Here is a 27,498-nt window from a genome sequence, read left to right as displayed (position 1 = left end):
TGGTTATAGTTGTTACTGTGGAGTTGTCTGTTCTGCAATCAAAGGCTGAAGCTAATTGAGAAAGAGAATTATGCTCAAGAAGTTATTATTTCAGTGACAAAGTGACCTTGTCTATTTACATAGCTAATATTAGTTTAGGAAATTTATTCTCTGCAGGCCTTTCAGTTACATTGCTTACAGTTCACATTTTTGTTTTGAACTTAGTTTGGTGACTTATGCTGTTTCCATCCTAATCATAGTAACATAGTAAATGATGGCAGATAAAGAGTTGAATATGACTGAACATTATCTTACTGCTAAATATCCTTATATAATCTTTCTCCAGAAGACCTATCTTCCATCTCCTTCTTCACTTAAACTATCCATCAAGGGATATTCGTCCCGTCTTCTCCTGCTACGCCCAAAAAGAAAAATGGTGTTTCTATCTTGTTTCATAAAGATTTGCCTGTCACCATTTTGACTCATAAAACGGATTCAGAGGGAAGGTGGTGTCTAGCCCATGTGTTGCATTCTGTGGAATATATACTCCTTAATATTTATGCTCCTGTACTAGACCAGCCTAACTTTTTCAGAGAATTGCAGACTGCTCTTCTAGAGTTTAATTCACAACCAATTATTATTGGAGGTGATTTCAATCAAGTTCAGGACTACTATCTTGACAGACTCTCCTCAGTTCTTATTTGGCTTCAGTACGAATAACACAATTAAAGTAGATTTCACAGACATTACAGATTGAGAGCTTTCCAAAAATCCTGTTACCGTATATACTCAAATATAAACGAAAGTATCCTTTTATCCCTCCCAAAAGTGGGAAAATAGTTGACTCGAATATAAACCGAGGTTAGGAATTTGGGTAGTCAGGGTGAGCCAGTCTATAAAGACTTTTCCAGTGCAATAGGTGAAACATTCTAGACAGCTGGGTTATTTCCCCATACCTGCATGTTGCAGAAGGAATTCACTCTGGATTTTTTCCTCTGCCTCTGGTGTATTTCACTGTGCAGTTTAGTGCCCTCTACAGTTTTTTTCCTTCTGTACGCATGACTGCAGTTGTGTGTGTTCTGGTCTCCCCATTTTATTATTTTAAATTTGGGTTTTTGGTTCTAAGGGCCGGTGCAGCAAGCCCAACCTAGCCATTTGGGGACCTGCTTTTGTACGTCCCAGCTGTCTAGATTGTCTCACCTATTGCACTGGAAAAAGAGATTAGGTACCTACCCTGGAAAGCTCTTTTTCAGTAGATAGGGGAGACATTCTAGAATCCCCGCCCTGACCTTCCTGCACCTGCTTACAGTTATCAGTCTGTTTATGCTTCTCCAAGCTGATTCTTGGATTCCTGTCAGCCCTTGAGGTCTTGAAAGACTTTGTCTATATGTTCCATATTTTGGGAAGTAGTTTCTGAGCTCCTTTGAAGCTTTTTTTGGTAGTTAATGGTACTATTTAGTTACCTTTGAGCAGAACAATTTGATTAGTCTGTTACTACAGGCGGATGATATTCAACTTTTGTATCCTATAAACTCAGAAGATCCAAAGGAAATAATAACCATAAATAATAAATTAAACCAAATCAGCAAATGGCTAAAGGACAACATGTTGGCCTTAAACACAGCAAAATCTTCTGTAATGTTTTTTCCATGAAAAAAGATCTTAAATTCTCACCACATATACTCCTAAGTAGGACCCCTCTTCAAATAGTAACTACAACAAAAATATTGGAAATAACACTAGATCAGGAACTCTCATACCATAACCAAATTAGCTCAGTAGTCAAAAATTGTTTTTATAAGCTACGGCTCATCAGATCACTATCAAAAGTCCTAAAACCTGAAGCTCTTAACACTTTAATCCACTCATTAATCATTTCTAGGCTAGACTATTGCAATACTTTATACCACGGCATAACCAATAAAGAAATTAGGAGACTACAGATAATACAAAATACAGCAATAAAAATTATAACAAATTCAAAAAAATATGACCACGTTACACGTTTACAAACTGCTCATTGGCTACCAATCACATACAGAATAACTTTTAAAATCATACTGTTAACATTTAAAATTCAACAATCACATGCGCCGTTATGTTTGGACCATTTTTTGATACCATATTCTTCATCCAGGACACTCAGATCAACACAACAACATCTACTAACTATTCTGTCTTTAAAAATAATACGGACAAGGAGATCCACTATCTTTTCGGTCATAGCACCCCAGCTCTGGAACAATTTACCACTATTTTTATGTAATGAACCTTCTTTAGAAAAATTTAAGCGCTCCCTTAAAAGCTTTTTGTACAAGGACGCTTTCAATGCATAGAAAACATTACCTACAAGTACTAAATCCTAGTTTTTAATGAGTGTTATGTGTAGGTCGCCAAAATATTCTTTATTTTACTTTATATTCTGGATTTGAGATCCCACCAAATGTGTTTTATATGACCCCAAAAAACAGCAAGGGAATATATTTATCCAAGGTGATACTTATAAATCACTGTTGTACTAATCACCTTTGTTTTACTTCAAGCACTAATTTCAACACAAAGCTGATGTGGTTAAGTGAACATTCAGACCCTCAACTGAGGTCCAGTGAAACAAGTTCACGAGGCAGCTGTTAAGGAGACCATCATAGTTGTTCACAGTCTTCTCCACCAAACAAAGACTAAATAACAAAAAATAAAATTTAAATGGAAATAAAATCATAAATTTCACAACAACTTAACTTTGAATGGTGTAGATGGTACACATAACTACTCCGGGCTCCTCCGTTTATTTACAATACCGACCCCCCAACCTAGGTTTCACCCGCTGGCTTCTTCAGGAGGGGTACTACAATTACAAGATGACTCAAATCAACACTGCACCACACAGCTTACTAACTAAATAAACACTACATTTTGAAATACTCAATGTACACACTCTCTCTGCAACTTACGAGCACAAACACTCCATACTGCTCACACACGCACTACTGACAAGAGGAACTTCCCAGCAGGCCACGCTTTAAATACACTCCCCTTTTGCTACCTATTATATCATCACTCCTGACATCATGAATGATTATAATTGAAACCATTCAATATCATTGTTTAATCCTGCAGGGGCCAGGGTATGCCATTGGAATATAAACTTCTGCTCCAAATAAAGAAGATGTTGAGTAATGTTTCCAGATTCTTTATAAGCACACATAAGAACAGTGTATTGTAATTCCTCAATAGAGTGCTGTTGCTCAATCCAATGGCTCACCAGGGGGGCAGTTACACGTTTGCATCTTATATTGCTCAAATGTTCGGCAATGCGGATTTTAATAGCACGCCGGGTATGTCCTATATAATATAGCCTACAAGGGCAAATAATGCAATATATTACTGCAGATGACAAACAATTGGTGCCTGTTCTTAAATAGAATTTCTTGCCCCCTATTTGAGGAATTGCCACTTGGTCAGTGTTGAGGACATGAGGACAATACACACACTGATGACAACGTACGTGAGGACCTTCTCTATTCTGTTGGACAGGGTCACAATGTTTCAAAATCTGACCTAAATTCCGGCCCCTGGTATGGGCAAATAAAGGGCTGTCGTTCAAGCTCTCATGTACCTGCAGCACTGGCCAGTGTTTCAAAATGATTTTTCTAATTTGTTGACTTCGATTGGAATAAGGCAATACACATACCACGGCCCCACTATTCTCCCTTTGTTGGGGATGAAATAGCCACTCCCGCTGACAGTTACGGGCTCTCTTCCATGCCCGTTTAACTACCCGGGGAGGATAACCTCTCTCCATAAACTTTGTGTATAAAAGCGTGGCCTGCTGCTGAAAATCCCACTCGTCAGAGCAGATCCTCCGCAACCTTAAAAATTGTCCCACCGGGATACTATCCCTAAGGGGTTTTGGATGATAACTATGATAGTGTAGGAGAGTGTTCCGATCGGACGGTTTCCTATAAAGGGTAGTATCATAACACACTTGAGAGTTGATCTGAGATTTTACTACTTGGATATCCAAAAAGGATACCTTATCACTACTTACTTCATGAGTAAGAGTTATATTGCCATGCCATGCCATGGAAGAGAGCCCGTAACTGTCAGCGGGAGTGGCTATTTCATCCCCAACAAAGGGAGAATAGTGGGGCCGTGGTATGTGTATTGCCTTATTCCAATCGAAGTCAACAAATTAGAAAAATCATTTTGAAACACTGGCCAGTGCTGCAGGTACATGAGAGCTTGAACGACAGCCCTTTATTTGCCCATACCAGGGGCCGGAATTTAGGTCAGATTTTGAAACATCGTGACCCTGTCCAACAGAATAGATAGGGTCCTCACGTACGTTGTCATCAGTGTGTGTATTGCCCTCATGTCCTCAACACTGACCAAGTGGTAATTCCTCAAACAGGGGGCAAGAAATTATATTTAAGAACAGGCACCAATTGTTTGTCATCTGCAGTAATATATTGCATTATTTGCCCTTGTAGGCTATATTATATAGGACATACCCGGCGTGCTATTAAAATCCGCATTGCCGAACATTTGAACAATATAAGATGCAAACGTGTAACTGCCCCCCTGGTGAGCCATTGGATTGAGCAACAGCACTCTATTGAGGAATTACAATACACTGTTCTTATGTGTGCTTATAAAGAATCTGGAAACATTACTCAATATCTTCTTTATTTGGAGCAGAAGTTTATATTCCAATGGCATACCCTGGCCCCTGCAGGATTAAACAATGATATTGAATGGTTTCAATTATAATCATTCATGATGTCAGGAGTGATGATGTAATAGGTAGCAAAAGGGGAGTGTATTTAAAGCATGGCCTGCTGGGAAGTTCCTCTTGTCAGTAGTGCGTGTGTGAGCAGTATGGAGTGTTTGTGCCGGTAAGTTGCAGAGAGAGTGTGTACATTGAGTATTTCAAAATGTAGTGTTTATTTAGTTAGTAAGCTGTGTGGTGCAGTGTTGATTTGAGTCATCTTGTAATTGTAGTACCCCTCCTGAAGAAGCCAGCGGGTGAAACCTAGGTTGGGGGGTCGGTATTGTGAATAAACGGAGGAGCCCGGAGCAGTTATGTGTACCATCTACACCATTCAAAGTTAAGTTGTTGTGAAATTTATGATTTTATTTCCATTTAAGTTTTATTTTTTGTTATTTAGTCTTTGTTTGGTGGAGGAGACTGAACAACTATGATGGTCTCCTTAACAGCTGCCCCGTGAACTTGTTTCACCGGACCTCAGTTGTGGGTCTGAATGTTCACTTAACCACATCAGCTTTATGTTGAAATTAGTGCTTGAAGTAAAACAAAGGTGATTAGTACAACAGTGTTTTATATGACCCCACCATATGTGTTTTTCCTTAAATGTTTCTTTTTCTTTTCTTAAAAATTGTAGTTCACCCCTTTGCCTTTTGTACCAGTATGTAATAGAATGCCAAAATTTGTCTATATTATCTTGTTTTGTCCTCCCCAATTTGTTAATTGTTATTTTAAAAACAATTGTTATACGTATTGAAATATATGATATTTCGTAGATAACAAATCCCAATAAACTTGAAACTTGTCTCTTCTTCATGCATATTAGGTGCTCCTTGGTGCTTGGGTACTAGCCATAGAGGGTGCTAAACTGCACAGTGAAGTACACCAGAAGCAAGAGTGAAAAATCCAAAATTTCTCTCCCCATCACCTTTTATCATTTGCTTCTTCCAGCACTACCTACCTGAGGCTCCAGGGAATGGAGTTGTGGGTCAGGGGCAGGTCCGACATTCAGGCAGGCAGCTGATTCCTCCCGGCGGTTGTGGCTGTGGTCTTCCATGCTGTTTGATGGCCACTGGGAGGAGGGGAAGTGAGGAATCAGTGGCGCATCCGGATTGCGAGCAGCCCTGTCTTTGGTCCCGGTCACGCTAAACCATATGGCAATAATGAAGCCAGACGCTGCAGGGGCCTTTCCTTTTGATAAATCACTATAGGCTCTGTCGGTCTTGAGCCCACCACCCTCTTAAGTTACTTTCCAATTTTGAAGGACAGACCAGCTTCTAAAGCTTCCATTGTCAGGTAGATCCACATGGCAATTTCTTCATCTTACAATGCCTGACAGAAACAGCCCCTATTTCTCTTGTAGCACATTCAACAAGAAGTGTTGTGACTTCCTGATTGGAGTTTCAGGCTGTTTCGCTTGATGAAATATGTAGAGCAGCTACTTGGGCTACTCTTCACACCTTTACAAAGTTTTACAGAATGGATATTGCGGCTCATGAGGATACTGCTTTTGGGTCCTCAGTTCTGCGGGCAGGCTCATCTATCCCTCCCTAGAAATTTAACACTGCTTTAGTATGTCAGCTAAAGTACAGACTCCTGTATATATGTAACAGAATGACAAATTAGGTTATTACCTCAATAATCTGGGTTCTGTTATATACACAAGAGTCTGTACAGCCTACCCTGTGCTGACTTTTCGATTTGCCTGATTTCTGCTTTGGACATTTCCAGTGTCCGTCTTGGGACCTCTTATATGGTTCCTAAGAGTAAGAAATGATGTTACAGGATGGGAGGTTTCCTATTCTCTTTTCCTTTGGAGGGTTCTCTAGCCCCTAATAGTTGCACTTAGCAGGTTGGCTCTTAGTTACTCATGTGTGTGATTTATTGTTAACTGTTTGCTTGTTGAATGTTTATTGATCATTGTTTTATTTCCTAAGTTTCAGAGCTGAGCAGAATAGGCTTGTTGCCGGGGAAGCTTCCCTTGCCTCTCCTTCTCTTTGTTTATGTTTCAATTGAGTTCAATTGCTTTGGTACCAACTGAAGAGGGAGTTGTTCTCCACTGCAGAAGTGGAGGAGTTGAAGATCTTAAAGTGATAACCTGCATTTTCGCGGAAGTTGGAATCAATAGCTAACGTACAAACTCCTATGTATTTTAACAGAACTCAGATTATCAAGGTAAGAACCTAATCTGCCGTTCCCTTTTCTTTTCTAATTTTTTTTAAATTTTTCATTATTTAGTTCTTCTTTTATAAAACCACAATAGAGCTTTTTTATCGTGGGCCGGCAAAGTAAATACTCTAACACTTATTTAATTCCTATGAGCGTCGGAGATCTTACCTCGCTGGCCCACGGTAAAAAGTTCTACCACAGTTTAGTAAAAGCCAGCATTAATTTGTTCTTCTCATAGTGCTTCTCACCAGATGACAGCAAAGTACAGAACTTTAACACACATTCTAAGTGTCTGAACTGAGCACTGACAATAATCAAGTTGAATGCAGACATTGTTCTTGCATGTCACCAGAAGCTCAGAAAGACCACCTTAGCTGCCTTAACAACCACTATGAAGCTGTTTCTATTATAGGAGGAAGAGAAGAGGATCTACACTGTGGAGAGATCATTTAGTTTCGTATATTCAAAAGAGAATCTCTAATGGAACTACTGTCTACCTCCTGGTGTAGTGACTTTGAGTCCAGTCAGTAACAACTAGATATTAAACAAACTGGCATGTGGCTCCTCAGAGGCTTCTAAGTCCAAAGTGCAGCCTCTTTCTGATTGCTCGCATAGGCCTGAAGAACGGCATCATCCTTGATGTTTCCAGGATATATGAGAAACAAAATGTCAGTGTAGAAGATCCTCAATGAGTTCTCCCAAATGCCGAACTGTACATTTTTCTCAAGCATAACCCACTACCTTAAAAAGTAAAAGATCTTGTTTCAAAGCAGCCTTTCCAGCACAAAACCAGTGCAAATCAGCTGGAGCTCACAAACACAGGATAAGATATTTCTGTACTATTGGTGCTGTTCCTATACAGGATTCTTTGACCTTGTCTACTTTTTAGGATTTCTCTACACAAAAGTTGGTAACACAGCCTCCAATGTCATCTACTCCATACCTGATAATTGTGGCGGAATAATTATCACCTTCTGTTTGAGTACACCTGCTGGAATCATATTCATTCCTTCAAAATATATTTAATGAGTTTAAAAGGATATTGCAAGGACTTACCACATGTTCAGGATCAACAGTGCAGTTCAAGACCATCCAGGTCATTGCATCAAGACCAACAGTGTCACATGTGGCAAACTCCACTTACTATATACAGCTTGTTTTCAAGAAAATAGGTGTGAAATATAAGGTCCACCAAGTACTTGGTTTCAACAAATTTCAGCTACTGCACTCCCAGAATGCACTGAGAAGGAGGCCTAAGACTCTGGTTGGCCCAGGTGCCCAAGGCCCCTCCAGTTGGAGGGACCTTGGGCACCTGGGCCTAACAGATCCTTAGGCCCCCTCACTTGTGCATTCTAGGATGCACCGGGAAGGGGAAGGCCCGCCATTGTGAAGAAGCGGGCCTGGTGGCCAGAGGGCATAGGCATCTCTCCAGACCACCGTACTACAAAAGGTATGGCGGAGGGGGGATTGGAGTGCTGAGATGGAGGGTTTGGATCTGTGGGACTGCTGGGGTGGGGTGAGGGTTTCAAGTTGTATACTGGGGGGGGGATCATGGGTTCGGGGGACCTGCTGGCAGGAGGGATTGGGCATCCCTCTTGCCGTGGACAGTGTTGGGGGGGGGGGGGAGTCCACATCTTGGGCGAGCCACACCTTGGGTGAGCTTAGGTGTTCCTTCGCATCTCCCTAGACCTGCAAAAATGCCTACAATGTAGGCTGCCTGCATTGGGTAGTTTTTTTTTTTTTTAAATGTGCATCCCAATTGGATGGCTAGACAGCAGTAGGATGCCTACCACTGCCTAAAATCGGGATACCATTTATAGAATTTGCCCCTTAGTGTCCAAATATAATGATGCAGCCAGAGCCATATTGTGAGATACTATAACTTAATTCTGCAGCTTATTTGATGGGCAGGGTAGCAAACAGTTTGTGATCATTTTGATCCTCAATAATTAGATGCCTCCTGTGGGGCCAACTACAGTTTTATGCAATATGGTGATCATTTAAATGGTTTGCTTAGTGAGACTCTATAAAAGTCAATAATCCATTTCACTATTTTGGTAACCTTCTTTCAGCTTTATCCATCATTTTGTTACCAGAGTTTGGATTTCTGTTGGGTTTATTCTTTCTAATATTATTATAAACGTTATGTTTGAATTGTATTGCTACACAAATGTTTTCACTTTTTGTTCTTCTGCTCTGTGAGTCTAACATATTTACTATGCTGTTCTTCATAAATTATTCTTCATGAACTGAATGCTACCCCAGGGGAAAATATGCCTTTTACTTTCCACAGCTTCTTTTTAAGAAAGCTAAACTGTGTAGTTTTGACTTTAAAATATTCAGTAGCTTTTCATTTGCTATTTTCAAATAATTTTCTACAGGTATTGCTCTGCTTTTCCCGGGACACATCAGTACTGGAACATTTTGCTTACAATAGTGCCTCTCCACCAAAATCATACATTCGAGGTAAAGTTATTAAAATATAATTGTGGATATTACATAAATATGTATATTTTTTAAAATTTCTTTATTTCAAATGGCTCAATATTCAGCCACTGTAGTCAGCATTTGTTTTAAACTCCAACCACTGTAGTTAAATTGTACAGTAGAATCCTAGTTAACCGGTATTCAACTAACCGGCATTCTTTAACCAACCGGCAAAAAAAATTTTGTATCCCGCAATTCTCAGACAACTTCCAATGTCTTGCACTCCTGACCCAACAATCCCCCTCCCCCTCTCCAGCTCCCGAAACATCAGTGGCAGCCACAGATCTCCCTCCCTCCAGCTCCCAAAGCATCAGTGGCAGCCACAGATCTCCCTCCCTCCAGTTCCTGAAGCGGCAGCGGCAGCCATAAATCTCTCTCCCTCCCAGCCCCCCCCCAAAGCAGCAGCGGCAGCCGGTCCTGATAGCCCCTCTCCCTCCCTCACCCGAAGAAGTAGCAGCAGCCAGTGGACAGAGGAAGTGCCATAAACAGGCTGCTTCCTGCCATCCCTGACAGGGCCTTTCCTCTGCTGCCTAGAAGTTTTCAAACTATCAGCATTAGCATATTCAAAGCATGCTTGGTTTGCTAAGCATGATAGAGCATACTCTTTGGGGAAATCTTAAAAACTGTAAGGGGCAGGTACAAAGTCCACAGCTAATTTTGGATTTGGATTTAGCTCATACCTTTTCAGTAGTAGTTCAGGGTGAGTAATATTAGATATTTGCCTGTCCTTAGAGGGTTTGGGCATGCAATCTAAGTTTGTAATTGAGAAAACAAAGTTAAGTGAACTGCCCAAGTTCACATGGAACCACAGTTAGATTCAAACCCTGGCTTTCCTGGTCCTTAGCTCTATACTGCATTAAGCTACCTGTGACTTTTGCATATGTTCTGAAAGAGAAAGTATGAATGTACATTTTACTGTGAAAACTGACTAAAGAAAAGATATGTTTAGAGATTCCGTTTGATGATATTTTCCTGGTTGGTGGCTTCTTTTCCTCACGACTTCTGTTTGGATTTTCATTTTTGGTGTGGAGGTGTTTGTCTGGTCCTACTTTGGTGATTCTAGAGATTTGTACTGGCATTCTCCACACATTTTTTTTAGGTCAAGCAGTGGCATAGCGAGGCTGAGAGGTGCCTGGGGTGGTGGTGCCCCTCCCTTGCCCTCGTTTCCACACACACATCCCTCCTTCCCCGATCCCGCCTGCTGCGCGTGCCCCCTTCCCTTCCCTCTAGTTGAAGTTGTTGCTCGTTACAGTCAACAATGTGCTCCTTGCGACCCCATTGGCTCTTCCTCTGACATCACTTCCTAAGTGCATCACCCAGAAGTGACATCAGAGGGAGAGCTGATGGGGTCACGAAGAGCACGTTGTTGACCGCCATGAACAACAACTTCAACTAGAGGTATGGGGGAAGGGGGGCATGTGTGTGGAGGGAGGAATGGGAAGAGGCGGGGGGGGGGTTGAAGAGGAGGAAGGATGTCGGTGCCCAGGGCGGATCGCCTCCCTCCCTCCGAGGTCAAAACAGCACATTGCTTCCCCCAAACCAACTCTATCTTGCAAACAATTTCATGAAATACAGGTAAAGCTCATGCATTTTGAAACAATGCATGAATGTTTACCTGCATATAGAGCGGGTCTTTTTCTGAAAGCCCTTGTTTCCAACTGAATAGCTTTTAAAAGTTATCCTCAATTTTTTAAAAAATCTTGGAAGGAATAAAAGAAGAATGTGGTACTTGCTACATGATGTCTACTAGTATGAAAGCAGAAGGCATATATATGGTGTTGATGCAAATTACTTCCTGTTGACTGGTTGAAGAATAAGGAACATGGAGTGGAAGAGACTCTATCAGGCCATCAGCAAAAAAACAAACAACTACTGAAGGAAAAACAGAAGGGTGTGTGATAAATGCTTCATTTAAAGTAAGTTCAGGCTTAGGTGAAGGAGAGATGAATACCATAGAATGGTTCTTTCCTTGTGAATATGGTTAGAGTCGAAGGAGGCTCAATTGACAAAGACAGGCAAATGTAGCACAGGGTTTTATACTTGGGGGCATCTAATCTACAACAACTCCTTCCCTGTGCTTGTCATATTGAAAATCTAGACCTTTTGCGAGAAGCTAGAAGGTTTAAGTATTTTGTAGAGCTTTGCTTGGCAAATACAGGTGTCAAGAAAAGGCAAACCTAGACTACTTGAAGCAGGGGCTCTGGAAATGTATGCAAGCACCCATACAGCAAGATTTCAGCTATCCTACATCTGGTTTAAAGCCAATCTTGAGGTTATAGCCTGACAAGCCACCTGGAAGTCAAATATTTTTCTACCAAAACTGATAAGAATGAAATGTATCCCCCATTCTCTTTAACCCTTTTTTGCACCATTCTTTGCACATAGTCAAAGATTTGGGTGGCTACCTTTACCTTTGCAGATGGCATTCCAATTTTATTTGGTTTTCATGTAGCATTATGACTCCCACTTTAGCCACTACCATTTGCAACTTTTTCTGTTCCACTACAGATGTCGTGACAGTTCTGTGAATTAAATTGGGTTCACATTTTAATATGTGATAAGTAGGCTTCTACCTTGGTATATTCCTCATTTTTTGCTTTATTGAAAATTTGTGCAATTAAATCTTTATTAGACAAAAAGATCTACAGATTATTGCATATATATTCAGTGCAATTCTATAAGCTCATACCTAGAACAGTGTGTCACTTAAACATGTCAAAGGCAACTTTAATTGACATTTTCATGCATAAGTGCAATTCTGTAAAGTAGCTCCTAAGTGATATGGTATGTAACTGCTAGGGCATAAATATGGAAGGAACATGGACAGACCATGGCCATAGGGCCAAATAATGCATGTAACTTTCAAAATTCTATCAGTTAACTGTGTCACGATCGCTGCTAACTGACCCGATTCACTAAATGGCCCACTGCATGTTTTTTCCCTCGATCACCCATTTTCCAATCCGGCCATGCAAATTAGTAAAACCCCATGCAAAATAGCCAACTGATTGATTCACTTACATTGCTTGGCTATTTAGCATCAGGTTTTGCCGATCCCAAAACCATATTGCTGTAGACCTGGGAGGGGCCTGAGCCCATCAGAGACTTAGGCCCCTCCCCATGCCTCACATGATACACTGGGGAGGGGGCCTAAGGCCCAGTGTCGTTGCGGAGGAGCTGGAGCAGAAGGTGTTTTCAGTACTTCATGCTCCCAACATCACAGGTACTGGGGCCGGGAGAGTGGGCATCCCTCCTGTCATTTTTTTAGGGTTTGGGTGGGGGACGGTGGCTTGTGCTAGCGGGGGGGGGGGGGGGGGTCTTTTTTTAATGGGACAGATGGCGTGCAGAACATCTGTCCCATTAAAAAACAAAGCAGAAGCCCTGACAGCAGTGACAGAAGGCTGCTTTCCCTGTCACTACTGTTAGGGCTCTGCATTGTGTCAATCGCTCACTGAGCAATTAAGTTGGTAGATTTCCATGCAAATGATTTGCACCTCCATGCAAATCATTTTTCATGCAAACTTAATAATGAATCAATCGCTGTTGGAAAATCGGCCAATAGTGATTGATTCGCTATTATTAGTGAATCTAGGCCCAAATCTCTTTTTATTTAGCACCTTTGCTAACACCCTGAACTACTTGGGTCCAATTAGATTTACTCAGGTTACAATGCTACAACTTCACAACTATGATCACATATTCACTGGTCATCTTTAATGGCATTTCTGCTTGAATGAGGGCAAAAAAATTATTAATGAATATTTCTAAGACTGAATTGTTGATGGTGCAAGGTTCCATTCCAGATATGCATTTAGAAATTTTTTTTTTTTTTAATTTAATATTTTTATTGAAAAGTGAAACAAATAAACAACAATCAGCTTCCACTATGATGCAATTCTCCCTTACATGTAAGACCCCCCACCCTCTCCTCTTCCTTGGACCACTTTAAAAGTCTTAATCATCACATTTATCAAAATAAGCCTTTAACCTTGTCCATAAGGTAGAAATGTCTTGTACTCTGTTGCTTAAGAGCTGCCAAATGTTCAATAAGCATTACATTTTTAAGTCTTTGGTGCCATCTAATGGTCGACAGCAGAGATGAGGTTTTCCAAGCTGCAGCATAACCGGTCGAGCTGGATAGACATAGCATTTTAAGAGTATGCAAAGCTCTACATAAAAATCCCTCCTGTACTAAGTTCAGAAGACTTATAACACTTAAGGAAATTCATTGTCTCTCCCTGAAATACCAGAGTTTGAACTTAACATAAGATCAAAATGTTGCAGGAACTGGGCATTCCCCCATATATGTACAAGGATACCAATATGCTCACATTATCACCAGCATAATGAATCAGTCTTGAGACCTCTCTTAAACAAAAGCTAAGGGGTGATGTACCAATACATAGCAGTTTCAGTCCATTTTCTTTGAGAAGAGCTGAAATTTAAAAGGAATTAGTACATTTGATGATATCAGTCCATATACAGTATTGTCAGAAACACTCAAACCTAAGTTGTTTTCCCATAGGATCCATATATGGTAACTTAAGAAACCTTTATTGCTTAATAATTTTATATATACATGAGATCAACCCTCTAGAGAAGCCTAGCTGTGCCATAAAGTCTCTAAGGAATTTTTCTCTTCTTTACCACCCCTTTAAATACTCCTGTGGCAAAGCAGGGCCCCCAAATTCAAGCAAACTTTAAGAGCTGCTTCTGTTGTTTGCACCAACTATATGCAGCCTCTCTCCTTACATTGGGAAGGCAAATCTTGTCTCAGTTGTGCGTGCCATGATAACATCAAGATTGAATTATTGTAATGCACTTTATGCTGGTCTGACTATAAAAGGTTTGTACCAACTCCAATTGATTCTGAATGCTACTACAAGTCTAATAGAATTCTATAAGCGATGTGACCACATCATACCATTTTTGCAAAACCTTCACTGGCTACTAGTACAATATAGAGCTAAATTTAAAACTATGTCTGATCTTCAAGGCCCACAAAGGAAATGGTGTGGAGTACTTCAACAGGATCTCCCTCTACATACCTTCAAGGTTAGTAAGGTCATCTGAAGGAATATCCCTAACCACACTCTCTCTGAAGGCCGTCACACAATGGGATACACACCAGCGAGTCTTCTGCGGAGTAGCCCCCACACTCTAGAATGCATTTCCTGAAAAGCTTCTCTTAACACATGACTATCTCTATTTCAGGAAATAGGTGAAAACTTAACTCTTCACCCAGGCCTTTAATGGAAGAAGTAACTTACTAGTCACACACACAAGGAGTGACACTTGGCTGCACATACTATAATTTTCAAGCACCATCCTGGCCTCATGTGCAACTGTTTTTAAAATTAGTCCCTTATTTTCTTACCTCTGTTACTCTTATCTCTTCTATACAGACATTTAAATACTTGAAAGGTATTAATATAGAGACAAATATTTTCCAGAGTAAGGAAAATGGTAAAACTTGAGAGCATGAATTGAGGTTGCGGTGTGGCAGACTTAGGAAATTCTTTTTCACGGAGAGGATGGTGGATGCCTGGAATGCCCTCCCGAGGGAGGTGATGTTGCTGAAAATGGTGATGGAATTCAAAAAAGCGTGGGATGAGCATAGAGGATCTCCAGTTAGAAAATGAATAGTATAAAACTAAAGCCGGTACTGGGCAGTCTTGCATGGTCTGTGTCCTATATAGTGGCGTACCTAGCATATGTGACACCAGGGGCCCATCATTTTTTTACCCCCCCATCTATATGAAAAATATGATTTTTAGTAACAATCCACATATCGCACAACAAGAATGTACCTAGGAAAAGGCAGCATCTTAAACACTGCAGTGAGCACTAGAATACCAACACATACATTGTAAAACTAAACAAGCCAGATCCTGCACAGTCAATTGATCCTGTACAGTCGATGTTATCAGAAAGCCATGTCCCTTTCATACACACAGACAGATACACCCTCGCCTAATATGGAATAATCACAAACTAAAAATAGAAATATGTAGACAAAAGTTAAACTGAACCGCCAAGAAACCAGACTCTGCATACAATGCAACACTACAACACCACAAAAACAGTAATACATGTCCTCTAATACTGTGCAAAATATAAAGACAGATGTAAATTTTAAAAAACTGATAGCTAACAATCACCACTTTATAAATTAACAAATAAAAATAAAACAAATAATGAGAAATAAGAAAATACAATTTTATTGGACTAATCCCCATAAGCTCGGTCCCCATCCCCGCAAACCACCTGATTCCATCCACACCTATGGTCTGCCTCAGCGGATGCAACTCTTATGTTCTTATGTTCACACAAGCCTTGAATTGTTTTATATTGAACTTATTATATTAAAGTATAAAAAGAAACAATATTCTGTACAATTGTCAATTTATAAATAAGAATCTTCTCCCCACTCTCTCTTCCCCATTTCCCTTCAGCGTCCTTAGCCCACTCTCTCCACTTTCCTTCAGCGCACGCACATAAAAACAAGCAATTTTATATCATTTTCATTCTATTCATTCATAGAAATTAAAGTCTAAATAATGCCAGTCACATAACAAAACATGATTTTACAAAAATAATTCCCTACACAGTCAAGCCTGCAAGGATTACTAGATGTCTTTCAGCAGCTCCCCTCCCTCCCCCTTACCTTCGTGGCCAAGTCAAAATGATCTACCAACAATAAAATTTTAAAAACACAAAGCACACTATACGCAGAGAGAATGTTAATTATCATTTATATTCCGCGGGTTTTCAAAGAGGTCAAGGCAGATGACTTTATGCAATGTCACCTCAGTAACAACTATACAAAAATAGACAAATATACCCCCTGCCTTTTTACTAAACCGCGATAGCAGATTTTAGCACAGGGAGCTGCGCTGAATGCCCCACGCTGTTCTCGACGCTCATAGGCTCCCTGCGCTAAAAACTGCTATTGCGGTTTAGTAAAAGGGGGCCATAGTGCAAAATATAGACAGCATATATAAATTCTTAAAACGGACACATTTTGATCACTAAACTGAAAATAAAATCATTTTTCCTACCTTTGGTAATTTCATCAATCTCTGGTTGCACTTTATTCTTCTGATTGTGCATCCAATATTTCTTCCCTTCTTTCAGCTTCCTGTATGCTTCCTCTCCTCCAGACCTCATTCCCTCCCCCAACTTTTTCTTTGTTTCATCCTGCCCCCTTCTTTCTCTCTCCATGCCCCCTTTCTTTCTGTATGTCTGTCTGTCTTTCTTTTACCCTGCCCATTCTTTCTTTCTCTCTCCATGCCCCCTTTCTTTCTGTATGTCTGTCTTTCTCTCTCTCTCCGTGCCCCATTTCATTCTTTGTTTCACCCTGCCCCATTCTTTCTTTCTCTCTCCATGCCCCCTTTCTTTCTCTGTCTGTCTCTCTCTCTCTCTCCGTGCCCCATTTCTTTTTTTCACCCTGCCCCTTTTTTCTTTCTCTCTCCATGCCCCCTTTCTTTCTGTATGTCTGTCTTTCTCTCTCTCTCTCTCTCTCTCTGTGCCCCATTTCTTTCTTTGTTTCACCCTGCCCCTTCTTTCTTTCTCTCTCCATGCCCCCTTTCTCTCTCTCTCTCCGTGCCCCCTTTCTTTCTATCTGGCTCCCTACCCTCCCCCATGCCACCGCCATTAGGAAACATGCTGCTGCCACTGCCGCCCGGGAAAGGCTACCACTGCCGCCATTGGGAACAGGCCGACACCGAGTTCTCCCTCCCTGCTTTTCTTCCCCGCGGGACTGACCAACTCTTGCCGCCTGACGTCAATTCTGACGTTGGAGAGGACTTTCCGGGCCAGCCAGGCAGCAATTGGCGAGAGTTGGTTGGACCCGCAAGGAAGAAAAGCAGGGAGGGAGAACTCGGCACCGGCCTGTTCCCGATGGTGGCAGTGGCAGCCTTTCCCCGGCAGCAGCCTATTCCTCAGTGGGTGGTCAGCTGTGCATCTCCTTGGGGCGTGCACCCAGGGCTGACCTCCCCCCCTGCCTCCCCTTGGTACGCCACTGGTCCTGTATTTAGTGATTTGGTTTAGGATAGACTGGATAGGGCTTTGATGGAAGCTCCAATGATAGGATGGTTAGGATAGTCTGGAGTGAGCTTCAATGGTAACTCCGGTAGTCGAAACCTAATGATACCGGGCAGAGTTCTATGATCTATTGCCCAGAAATATTAAAGAAAAGACCATCTAAACATGAATGTATAAGGACCATTCAGGTCTTTATCTGTTGTCATCATTTACTTTCTATATTCTCCTCCTTTACTTACACCCAATGCTGTCTGTTAAGATGTTTTATCACACATTGTGTTATTATAATGTAACATACTATGCCATACTTTGTAATCTGAATAATTTTTTTTGTGCTGTAATTGTCTATTGCTTATGTTTGACTTATTCTTGCTGTCCACCGCCTTGAGTGAATTGCTTCAAAAAGGCGGTAAAAAAATCCTAATAAATAAATAAATAGAGGTAGTACAATCCCGGGAGTGATACCTGCAAATATCTGGTCGCCTGTCTCTCAGCTCAGTGGTGGGATGATTGCTTAGCTTATATGGAAGTCTCTCAAATTCTCTCAGCTGCTCATAGAGGTCCCATACGCATACACTAGTAGTCAAGTGACCTCCAATGCTGCTGGCCTATGCATGTGTAGGACAGCTCACATGCTTGCACTTTTGTCCATTTGACATCCCACTTCCTCTGCAGGATCATTGCAATCTTTATAAAGGCAGGAGAACTCATGGAAGCAAATCCTCCTGCTGAGGGTAATCAAGTGTTAAAATGCTGTACAGAATAAGATTCCTCTCCATAGGAATCTTCTAAAAATAGTATCACCTTAAGGTGTTGTTTTTAACCGCAATTATTTTAATAAACTTTGCCTGTATCATTGTACAAGTTACTGCAGTTCTCCTTGCTTTGTTTTGTCTTCGACCCTTTTACTGCACATTTTGTTGGTTCTTCCTTTTTTTGTTTGTATCACCTTATGGGCTGCAATAAAACAAGGGATGCGCCTCTGTGGGTGGAGGAGGGTAGGAGATAAAAGTCTAAGCAGCATATCATTTCTTCTCTTGCTTCTCTAGGAAGCCTTTCCTTCCTCCTTCTATCACCCTACTCTGGGTCATCCCCTCCCAGCAACAACAAATCTTATGCTACTAGCTCACTTCAAGACATCTAAAAGATGTCCTATGCCTTTCAGTAAACTCCGGTTCATCATTTGGGACACAGTTGGGGTTTTTTGTTTTTTTAAAATATATTTTCTTCCACACATCCCCCAGCAGGCTTCTACCTGCCCATCCCTCTTTGTCTGACATAAGAAGAGCAGCAGGAGGAAAGGGCATTCCTCCAAAATTCCAGCCACCTTAAATATCTCAACCCCCTTAAATACACTAAGAATAGATTACAGGGTGGTGGCTGTTTAGAAAGACCACATTGAAGCTGGAGATTAATAGTACACTTCTCCCTCCGTATTCGAAGTTTCTGCACTCGCGATTTTGATTATTTGCGTTTTTTCCATGAGTGCAGAAACGGGAACTAAACCGAAAAACCTGGAAGCAAAGTCCTCACTCCCGCCCCATTAACTACACCTCCCAGGGCTGCCCTGCGAGAGGACGTGCCTTCCCACTCAGAGCGCTGTAACGTACATGCCGCGACTCTCTGCCTGAGCAACTGGACTTGCAGCGGCTTTGGAGGCATGAGCACGAGGCTGTGGCTGCTCTGTCGGGATTCCCGGGAATGGGAGAGGAAATCCGTGGTGGGCTGCCTCCCCTCTCATGCCCCCTCCACGCTCCCGTCCGGTTCCAGAGGCCGCGTAGGGACCAGCCAAGGCCAGTACGTCCCCGTTGTGGGGAAGCTGCCAACATGCTGAATTTGTGGAAAATGCGGGAACTGGTGGATAAAGCATGAGAATGGCTTCCTCTGGCCAGGGAAGAGGTACCCCCTGACTCCCCCTGCCCACCATCCCCCCTCTCTCTCAGCTGCTGAGGAGGACCCGTCATGGCGGCGCCGGGCTCAATTTGAAGGAGGCCGCAGGCAAGGCTGAAACACCATATGATAAGTTATTCGCGGTTTTTACATATTCGCGGTTCAGTCCAGCCCCAATCACCGCGAATACGGAGGGAGAAGTATAGTAATTTATATACCACCTATCAATGGAGGTTCTATGCCAGTGGTCTCAAACTCACGGCCCAGGGGCCACATGCTATTTTAAGGCCCTTGGTATGTTTATCATAATCACAAAAGTAAAATAAAACAGTTTCTTGATCATATGTCTCTTTAGCTATAAATGACAATATTATTATTAAGGCTTAGCCAAAAGGAAAGATTTATAAACTGTAAAGAGTTTTACCTCATGCAGAATTGTCATTTCTTTAATAAGACATTAAATATTTTTTTGAGGCCCTCCAAGTACCTATAAATCCAAAATGTGAACTTGCAAAGGGTTTGAGTTTGAGACCACTGTTCTAAGCGGTTTACATGCAGGTTTTCCAGCTTTTTTCTCTAACTGTGCCAGCAGGCTCACAATCTATTTGACATATCTGGTACAATGGTTGACTAAGAAGGAGCAGCATGGGGCTTGAGCCCTTAACCTCAGGTTGCTGAGGCTGTAGCTCTAACCACTAGTACTAATGGGCTATGGGCAACTTGGTCAGGCTGAAGGAGCAGGACTTTGCTGAACACAATGGTCCTGATTCTATAAATGGCTCCTACTGGTAGGCACCTAGATTGGGGCACCTAACAAGTAGGAACCTGACTTAATTTTTTTAAATTGGTTAATTAAAAAAATTAATTTTGGGGTAGATGCCTAACTTTATAGGTGCCATGTAGGCATTTACACTAAGGCGCCTACCCAAAAAGTGGACATGGTTGGGGCGGAGTTTGGATGTGGAATGAACATAAGAATAGCTTTACTGAGTTAGACCAATGGTCCATCAAGCCCAATAGCTCGTTCTCACGGTGGCCAATCAAGGTCACTACCTGGAAAAAACCCAAGGAGTAGCAATATTCCATTCTACTGATCCAGGGCAAGCAGTGATCCCAGTACAGACCCCTGTGTCACTCCACTGTTTACTCTCCTCCATTGAGAAAAATGACCATTTAACCCTACCCTCTGTTTTCTATTCGATAACCAATTCCTAATCCACAACTCATGCATGCTTCCTCCAGACCTCATTCTGTTCCCCAACCAACATCTCTCTGTCCCTCCATGAGTCCAACTTTTTCTTCCTCTAAGCCTGCCTCCCTACTGAATCCACCGCCGCCAATTTCTCCCTGCCTCCCGCCCCACCCCCAAAGCTGACCCTGCCAGTCGGCATACTTCATTCCCACCTCCCCCAACTTTTTCTTCCTCTCTCCCTGCCTGCCCCCCCCCCCCCCCGCTGAAGCAATCTGATGAGGACCAGCCAGCATGGCTTCAGCAAAGGAAAATCTTGCTTGACGAACTTGCTGCACTTCTTCGAGGAAGTTAACAGGCAGATAGTCGATGTATATCTGGATTTTCAGAAGGCGCTCGACAAGGTCCCGCATGAATGACTACTTCAAAAAGTTGCGAGCCATGGAATCGAGGGTGAAATACTCACGTGGATTAAAAACTGGTTGTATGATAGGAAACAGAGAGTGGGAGTAAATGGACAATACTCAGACTGGAAAAGTGTTACGAGTGGAGTGCCGCAGGGTTCGATGCTTGGACCCGTGCTCTTCAACATATTTATAAACGACCTGGAAATTGGTATGACGAGCAAGGTGATTAAATTTGCAGACGATACGAAGTTATTCAGAGTAGTGGAGACACAGAAGGATTGCGAAGACCTGCAACTTGACATAAACACGCTCGAGAAATGGGCTGTGACATGGAAAATGAGATTTAACAAGGATAAGTGTAAGGTGATGCATGTCGGTAACAAAATCTTACACACGAAAACGGTGCAGTACACAGAAACCCCCTCCCCCCCCCAGAAAAGTACTGGTTGACAAGTCGATGAAGCCGTCCACGCAATGCGCGGCAGCAGCAAAAAGAGCGAACAGAATGCTGGGAATGATTAAGAAGGATCGGAGAAGGTTATCATGCTGCTGTACTGGGCCATGGTACGCCCCCACCTGGAATACTTCGTCCAGCACTGGTCGCTGTACTTGAAGAAGGACAAGGTACTACTCGAAAGGGTCCAAGAGAATAGCGACTAAAATAGTTAAGGGGCTGGAGGAGTTGTACAGTGAGAGAAACTGGGCCTCTTCTCCCTTGAAAAGAGGAGACTGAGAGGGGACATGATCGAAGCGTTCAAGATAATGAAAGGAATAGACTTAGTAGATAAAGACATGTTGTTCACCCTCTCCAAGGTAGGGAGAACAAGAGGGCACTTTCTAAAGTTAAAAGGGGATAGATTCTGTACAAACGTAAGGAAGTTTTTCTTCACCCAGAGAATGGTGGAAAACTGGAACGCTCTTCTGGAGGCTGTTATAGGGAAAAACACCCTCCAGGGATTCAAGACAAAGTTAGGCAAGTTCCTGCTAAACCAGAACGTAAGTAGGTAAGTCTAGACTCAGTTAGGGCACTGGTCTTTGACCTACCGCTGGAGCAGACTGCTGGGCACGATGGACCACTGATCTGATCCATCATCGGCAATTCTTATGTTCTTAAACACTTTTCTCCGTGAATAGCGGAGAATCTACTCCATTTTCTTGTGTTACTTTGCCAGACAATCTCAGTCTTTGTCCAGGATTTTCTTCCATGAACACAGAACAGAAGTATTTGTTTAACACGTTTGCTCCTCATCATTCTCCACATATTGGTTCCCAGCATATTTTAGTTTAATAATTCCATTTTTCATCTTCCTCCTTTTACTTAATATATCTGAAAAAATTTTTGTCTCCCTTTTTTATATTTTTAGCCATTTGTTCTGCCTGTGCTTTTGCCAGACGTATCTCTCTCTTGGCTTCTTTCAGTTTCACCCGGTAGTCCTTTTTGCATTCCTCTTCTTGATTTTTTTTATATTTCATGAATGCCGACTTTTTTGCCTTTAATTTCTCTGTCACTAGTTTGGAGAACCATATCTGTTTCCTTTTTCTCTTGTTTTAATTTTTTTTTCTTCACATAAAGTTCCGTAGCCATTTTTATTGCTCTTTACAGCTTAGACCACTGGTTTTCCACTTCTGTTATGTCCTCCAATCCTAACAGCTCCCATCCTAACAGCACAAGTTTTTGGATTCATCTGCTGTGGTTAAAGGAAACTATTAGGTGTGTCTTTATGAAATAGCACCTAAGTAGATACCTACCTGCTTCATTAAGCTAGGTTTCTGCATAAAGTGAGATACATATGTAAATGCTTGTACCTAAATGTCAGATACATATGTAACTTAGTGTGAGTCCTACCCATACTACACTCACACACTCTGTCTATATGTACTTCTGCTTGTAAAATATGTGCTATGTAAGATGCATGTTTTAACAGAATAGTGCATATATAAAATTTTGGTATTTATGTGTGTACATGGCTGTGCACACACGTGTATATATTACTATTCTTATAGCTTACTTGCATAATTGACATAAAAATGACAGTGTCACTTATAAACTCCTTATGCCTATAAGTAGTAGTTCTGATAATAGATTTTAACTGAGGAACACTGATAAAATATAGCCCATGTAAATAAAATAAGTGGTGTACTCTCAGATCTGTCCTGACGAGGCTTGGATCTTCCAATGTGTATTTGTGCTTTTTTATGCTAGTGATTCCTCAACTACAGCAATATGTTTGACTTAACTATAAAATATACCACATATGGACAAAAACTCTGATAAAAATTGAGTTTTGCATTCAGTGAACCCTAATTAGCTGAAAAATGAACACTCAATGTATAAACAATTCAAAAAGAAGCCTTGTCTGTAAGAATATTTTTAGTATATCTGGGCCTAAAATAGTTCTCTCTGTCAAACGTGATATATACTAGACCCTAAAAATAATAAAATGAAATTCTTGACACCGAATTATATTAAATATCTGTTATCTTCAATTACAGGAAAGCTTGGATTAGAAGAATATGCAGTTGTTTATCCACCTAATGGTAAGAATTATGCAATGGTTTCCTCTAGTGGTAGTTAGGAAAATAACATTTTTTCATAATATTCTTCTTTGATAATTTTGGGACATAGACCGTAGAAGTCCGCCCAGTACTGTCTTTAGGTTCCAACTACTGGAGTTGTCGTCAAAGCTCACTCCAGCCTATCTAAACCATCTTGTCATTTGCGAGATACAGACCGTAAAAATCTGCCCAGCACTATCCTCTTGTTCCTAATTACTGGAGTTTACATCGGAGCCCTCCTCAGCTCATCCTGAACCGAATCACCATATACAGGACAGAAACCATAGAAATCTGCCCAATAATGGCCTTAGTTCATTTTATACACTGGTCAACAAAAAAAGTTTTCCTTTGCTACTGAGAACTTAAGAAGTGTTCTTAGTTAATTTAATAATGCTGATTTTAGATCTGTAATTGATATTCAGCTAGCCCGTCTGATTTCTGAGATATATGTTACTGATTTTTTAGACAGTTTGCCATATCGGCACAGTATTGCGAATATGAACTGTGTCCCACCAAACTTGTGTTAAGGAGTTTACTCTGAAAACACGAAGACAATAAGGAGACATGTTACAGCATATATTTATGCCTCTCTTATCTCACACAATTCTGCTTTCTCCTTTGACAGTGACAAGTCTCTAACCAGATCATTAAGATCTTCTTGAGTTAGCAGGTGAGGTTGTTTTTCATCCACTTCAGATTCATACAACTCCTCCACAGCAGCAGAGGCATATTCTATTGTGCTGCAGATGTGGAAGGAGGAATTGGAACTGGATTCTCCGAGTCATGCGGAATGGGTTTAATTGCTGATGGACAATCAGGATACACAATTTTTGATGTATTCATCTTTTTGAATAACAGTCTGAGTGATGATTTGTTGGTTCACGCCACACCATGGGTACAGTGAAAGGTATCTTCTTTGTTTCCCATTCAGCCACTGTTAATCCAGAATAGCAGACAGTGCAGCACGCATGAGGTGCCCACGCTTTATCTTGGTTGCTAACTTTACAGCCAAAATAATGCTTGTATGCACTTTGAAGTCTGCTGGACAGATTCTTTTGCTGATCTTGTGCAGTAAATTGTCCACAGATATAACAAATTATCAGGATAGTTAGCACATCCTCGTTTGTTCATAATAATTATATTAGACCAAAACAAACAAAATATAAAAATTCACATGTAGAAAAAGCAGCACAATCACTTTTTAGTATAAACTTTCAAATTACTGATATATGTGATCGATGAGCTGTCCTAAAATGCAATATTGTGTTACAGAAACTGTAAAATACCGACGCTTCACAGTAGTGTTATTGACGAAAATGATATTAACATAAACTGACACATAACAGGATGTGATAGACGAAAACTATTTTCAGATTTAGAGTCATCATGTGGCCCTTGTTAAGGTACAGGTGACAGAACTCCAGTAGCAAAATGCTTGTTGACCAGTGTAATTCCCTTCTGGACTTCATTGTATTGTGAGGTGAAATTAAAATGAAAGAAATAGGTGCAAGTGACATTGAAGAAAGATGAAACAATTGCTTAAGCTAATAAATTAACAATTATACGGTGGTCATATAATATTCAATTTATAGCTTGTGACAAAAATCCCTAAAGAATAGATGTATATAAGAGGGTATCTATTTTTAGGCTGGAAGACTTCAAGTGTTTACAGCTATCCAGGTTTGGAAGTATACCTGCCCAGACAGCCCAACGTGAACTATCAATGGTCTTAATTGCCTTTATTTTGTTTTATACACTCTATTTATATTTTTTAAACTTTTGTTTTATCAAATTTCACCTAATACCTACCGTGATAAAAATCAGTCAGCTAACCCTCAAAGCAGTGCTGCTAGTTATTTGTCAAGTTTACTTATCTAATAAAACTCGTGGTACTTAGCTTGTATAGCAGTGCTGAGACAATAGTGCTGGTGATTTTTTTGTTAAATAGAAAAGCTGGTAATGGTCTTACGGTCAACAGAACATCTCCGTTTCACTTTGTTAAGAGCTTCATCAGGAGATATATTGTAATGAAGATCTTAAGTTCTTTCCTTTCTTTCCTTTTAGTGATCAATGCGGCGCGTAATTGAATACTTTGAAGGAGAGTTCTCTTAAAAGAGACGCGGCTTTCTTCCTAATGCTGAAGGAACAAGAAGAAGAAAAATTGTTCCTTCAGCGTTAGGAAGAAAGCCGCGTCTCTTTTAAGAGAACTCTCCTTCAAAGTATTCAATTACACGCCGCTTTGATCGCTAAAAGGAAAGAACTTAAGATCTTCATTACAATATATCTCCTGATGAAGCTCTTAACAAAGTGAAACGGAGATGTTCTGTTGACCGTAAGACCATTACCAGCTTTTCTATTTAACAAAAAAATCACCAGCACTATTGTCTCAGCACTGCTATACAAGCTAAGTACCACGAGTTTTTTTAGATAAGTAAACTTGACAAATAACTAGCAGCACTGCTTTGAGAGTTAGCTGACTGATTTTTATCACGGTAAGTATTAGGTGAAATTTGATAAAACAAAAGTTAAAAAAAATACAAAAATCTAAAAAGAGTGTTTAAAACAAAATAAAGGCAAATAAGACCAGTGATAGTTCACGTTGGGCTGTCTGGGCAGGTATACTTCCAAACCTGGATAGCTGTAAACACTTGAGGTCTTCCAGCCTAAAAATAGATACCCTCTTATATACATCTATTCTTTAGGGATTTTTCTCATAGACTTGGTATACGGAGGATCAGTCAATTTATAGTTTGACCGTTATGCTACACATCTTAGAAGCACTATTCATATTTTAAACATATATGTCCTAGTATATCGATGTCTAAAACTCTTAAGCCTAATGCACAATCCCCAAACAGATTGGAGCTAAACAGGGATGATGCAAAAATAGTAAAATAATAACTAGAGTTGTGTCATGGGCAGTGCCTTGTTTTTGATGTCTACCACCAATTTCAGGTGGCATGTTACTATGTTTACTGATAGTGAATATCTTTATAATTTATAGGTGTGATTCCTTTTCATGGATTTTCAATGTATGGTAGGTTAAAATACTGATGTTTTATATAAATCATACTGAGTTATATTTACTTAAGTACGCTACTGCATTACCTATATACAAATGCTGTTATTACGTATTTTTAATTAATAGGTCCCATTGCACAGAAAACAGAGAGTAGAGTTAAATGGTCAGTATTCTCAATAGAGAAAAGTAAATAGTAGGATTCCCCAGGGGGTCTTTGCTGGGGCTGCTGCTTTTTAATATATTTATTAATGACTAGCTGATGCCCCGGCGTTGCACGGGTATTTAATTATAGCAATAACACTGTAAATGGATTCAAATAAAGATACTTTATAGTGGTGAATGAAATTATTTTTTTACAGCTTAATAAAAAGTACAATATTCAAATTATAATGTGAAATATTTGACAAAATGAATACAATACAACTAACGCAAAACGTGATTATAAACAACATTTTTAGTTTCACCTCCTGGAGCAAGAACATATAAATTCTTGGGTGAACCCACCCTTGAGCAAGCAACATAGAGTTGTGGGCCACGAGACCCCCAGAACATATCATCCCAGGTAGTGAGGGATCTGCATACCAAGTTTCGTTCAAATCGGTCAAGCCGTTTTTGAATTACTGTGAGAATGGCAGCTTTTTACATTTTTTCCATTGACATGAATGGGTGAAATCTGATTTTATGTTTGTAGCTCCGCCCACGTGTGCAGGTGGGCCGCGAGACCCCCAGAACATATCATCCCAGGTAGTGAGGGATCTGCATACCAAGTTTCGTTCAAATCGGTCAAGCCGTTTTTGCGTGATCGCGGCACATACACACATACACACCTCTGATTTTATATATATAGATTTAGAGATGGGAATAATTAGTAAGATAATTAGATTTGCTGATGACAAAAAGTTGCTTAAAGTTGTAAAATCGCACGAGGATTGTAAACTGCAAGATGATCTTGCAAGACTGGGTATCAAAATGGCAGATTATATTTAAT

General features: G+C 40.7%; 1 protein-coding gene across 4 annotated transcripts in view; it reads left to right on the top strand.

The window, feature by feature from the left end:
* TBC1D19 (TBC1 domain family member 19) overlaps positions 1–27,498 on the top strand; it is a 318,950-nt gene that overhangs the window by 228,306 nt on the left and 63,146 nt on the right. For all 4 annotated transcript variants that reach the window (XM_033947994.1, XM_033948011.1, XM_033947985.1 and 1 more), the window contains 3 exons: positions 9,295–9,379; positions 23,426–23,470; positions 26,493–26,525. In XM_033947994.1, the coding sequence (XP_033803885.1) occupies positions 9,295–9,379; positions 23,426–23,470; positions 26,493–26,525 (163 nt within the window). The remainder of the gene's footprint in view (positions 1–9,294; positions 9,380–23,425; positions 23,471–26,492; positions 26,526–27,498) is intronic.

Source organism: Geotrypetes seraphini, chromosome 1 (genome assembly GCF_902459505.1).
Source record: "Geotrypetes seraphini chromosome 1, aGeoSer1.1, whole genome shotgun sequence".
Taxonomy (NCBI): Eukaryota; Metazoa; Chordata; class Amphibia; order Gymnophiona; family Dermophiidae; genus Geotrypetes; species Geotrypetes seraphini.
This window is presented reverse-complemented; position numbering and strand designations above follow the sequence as displayed.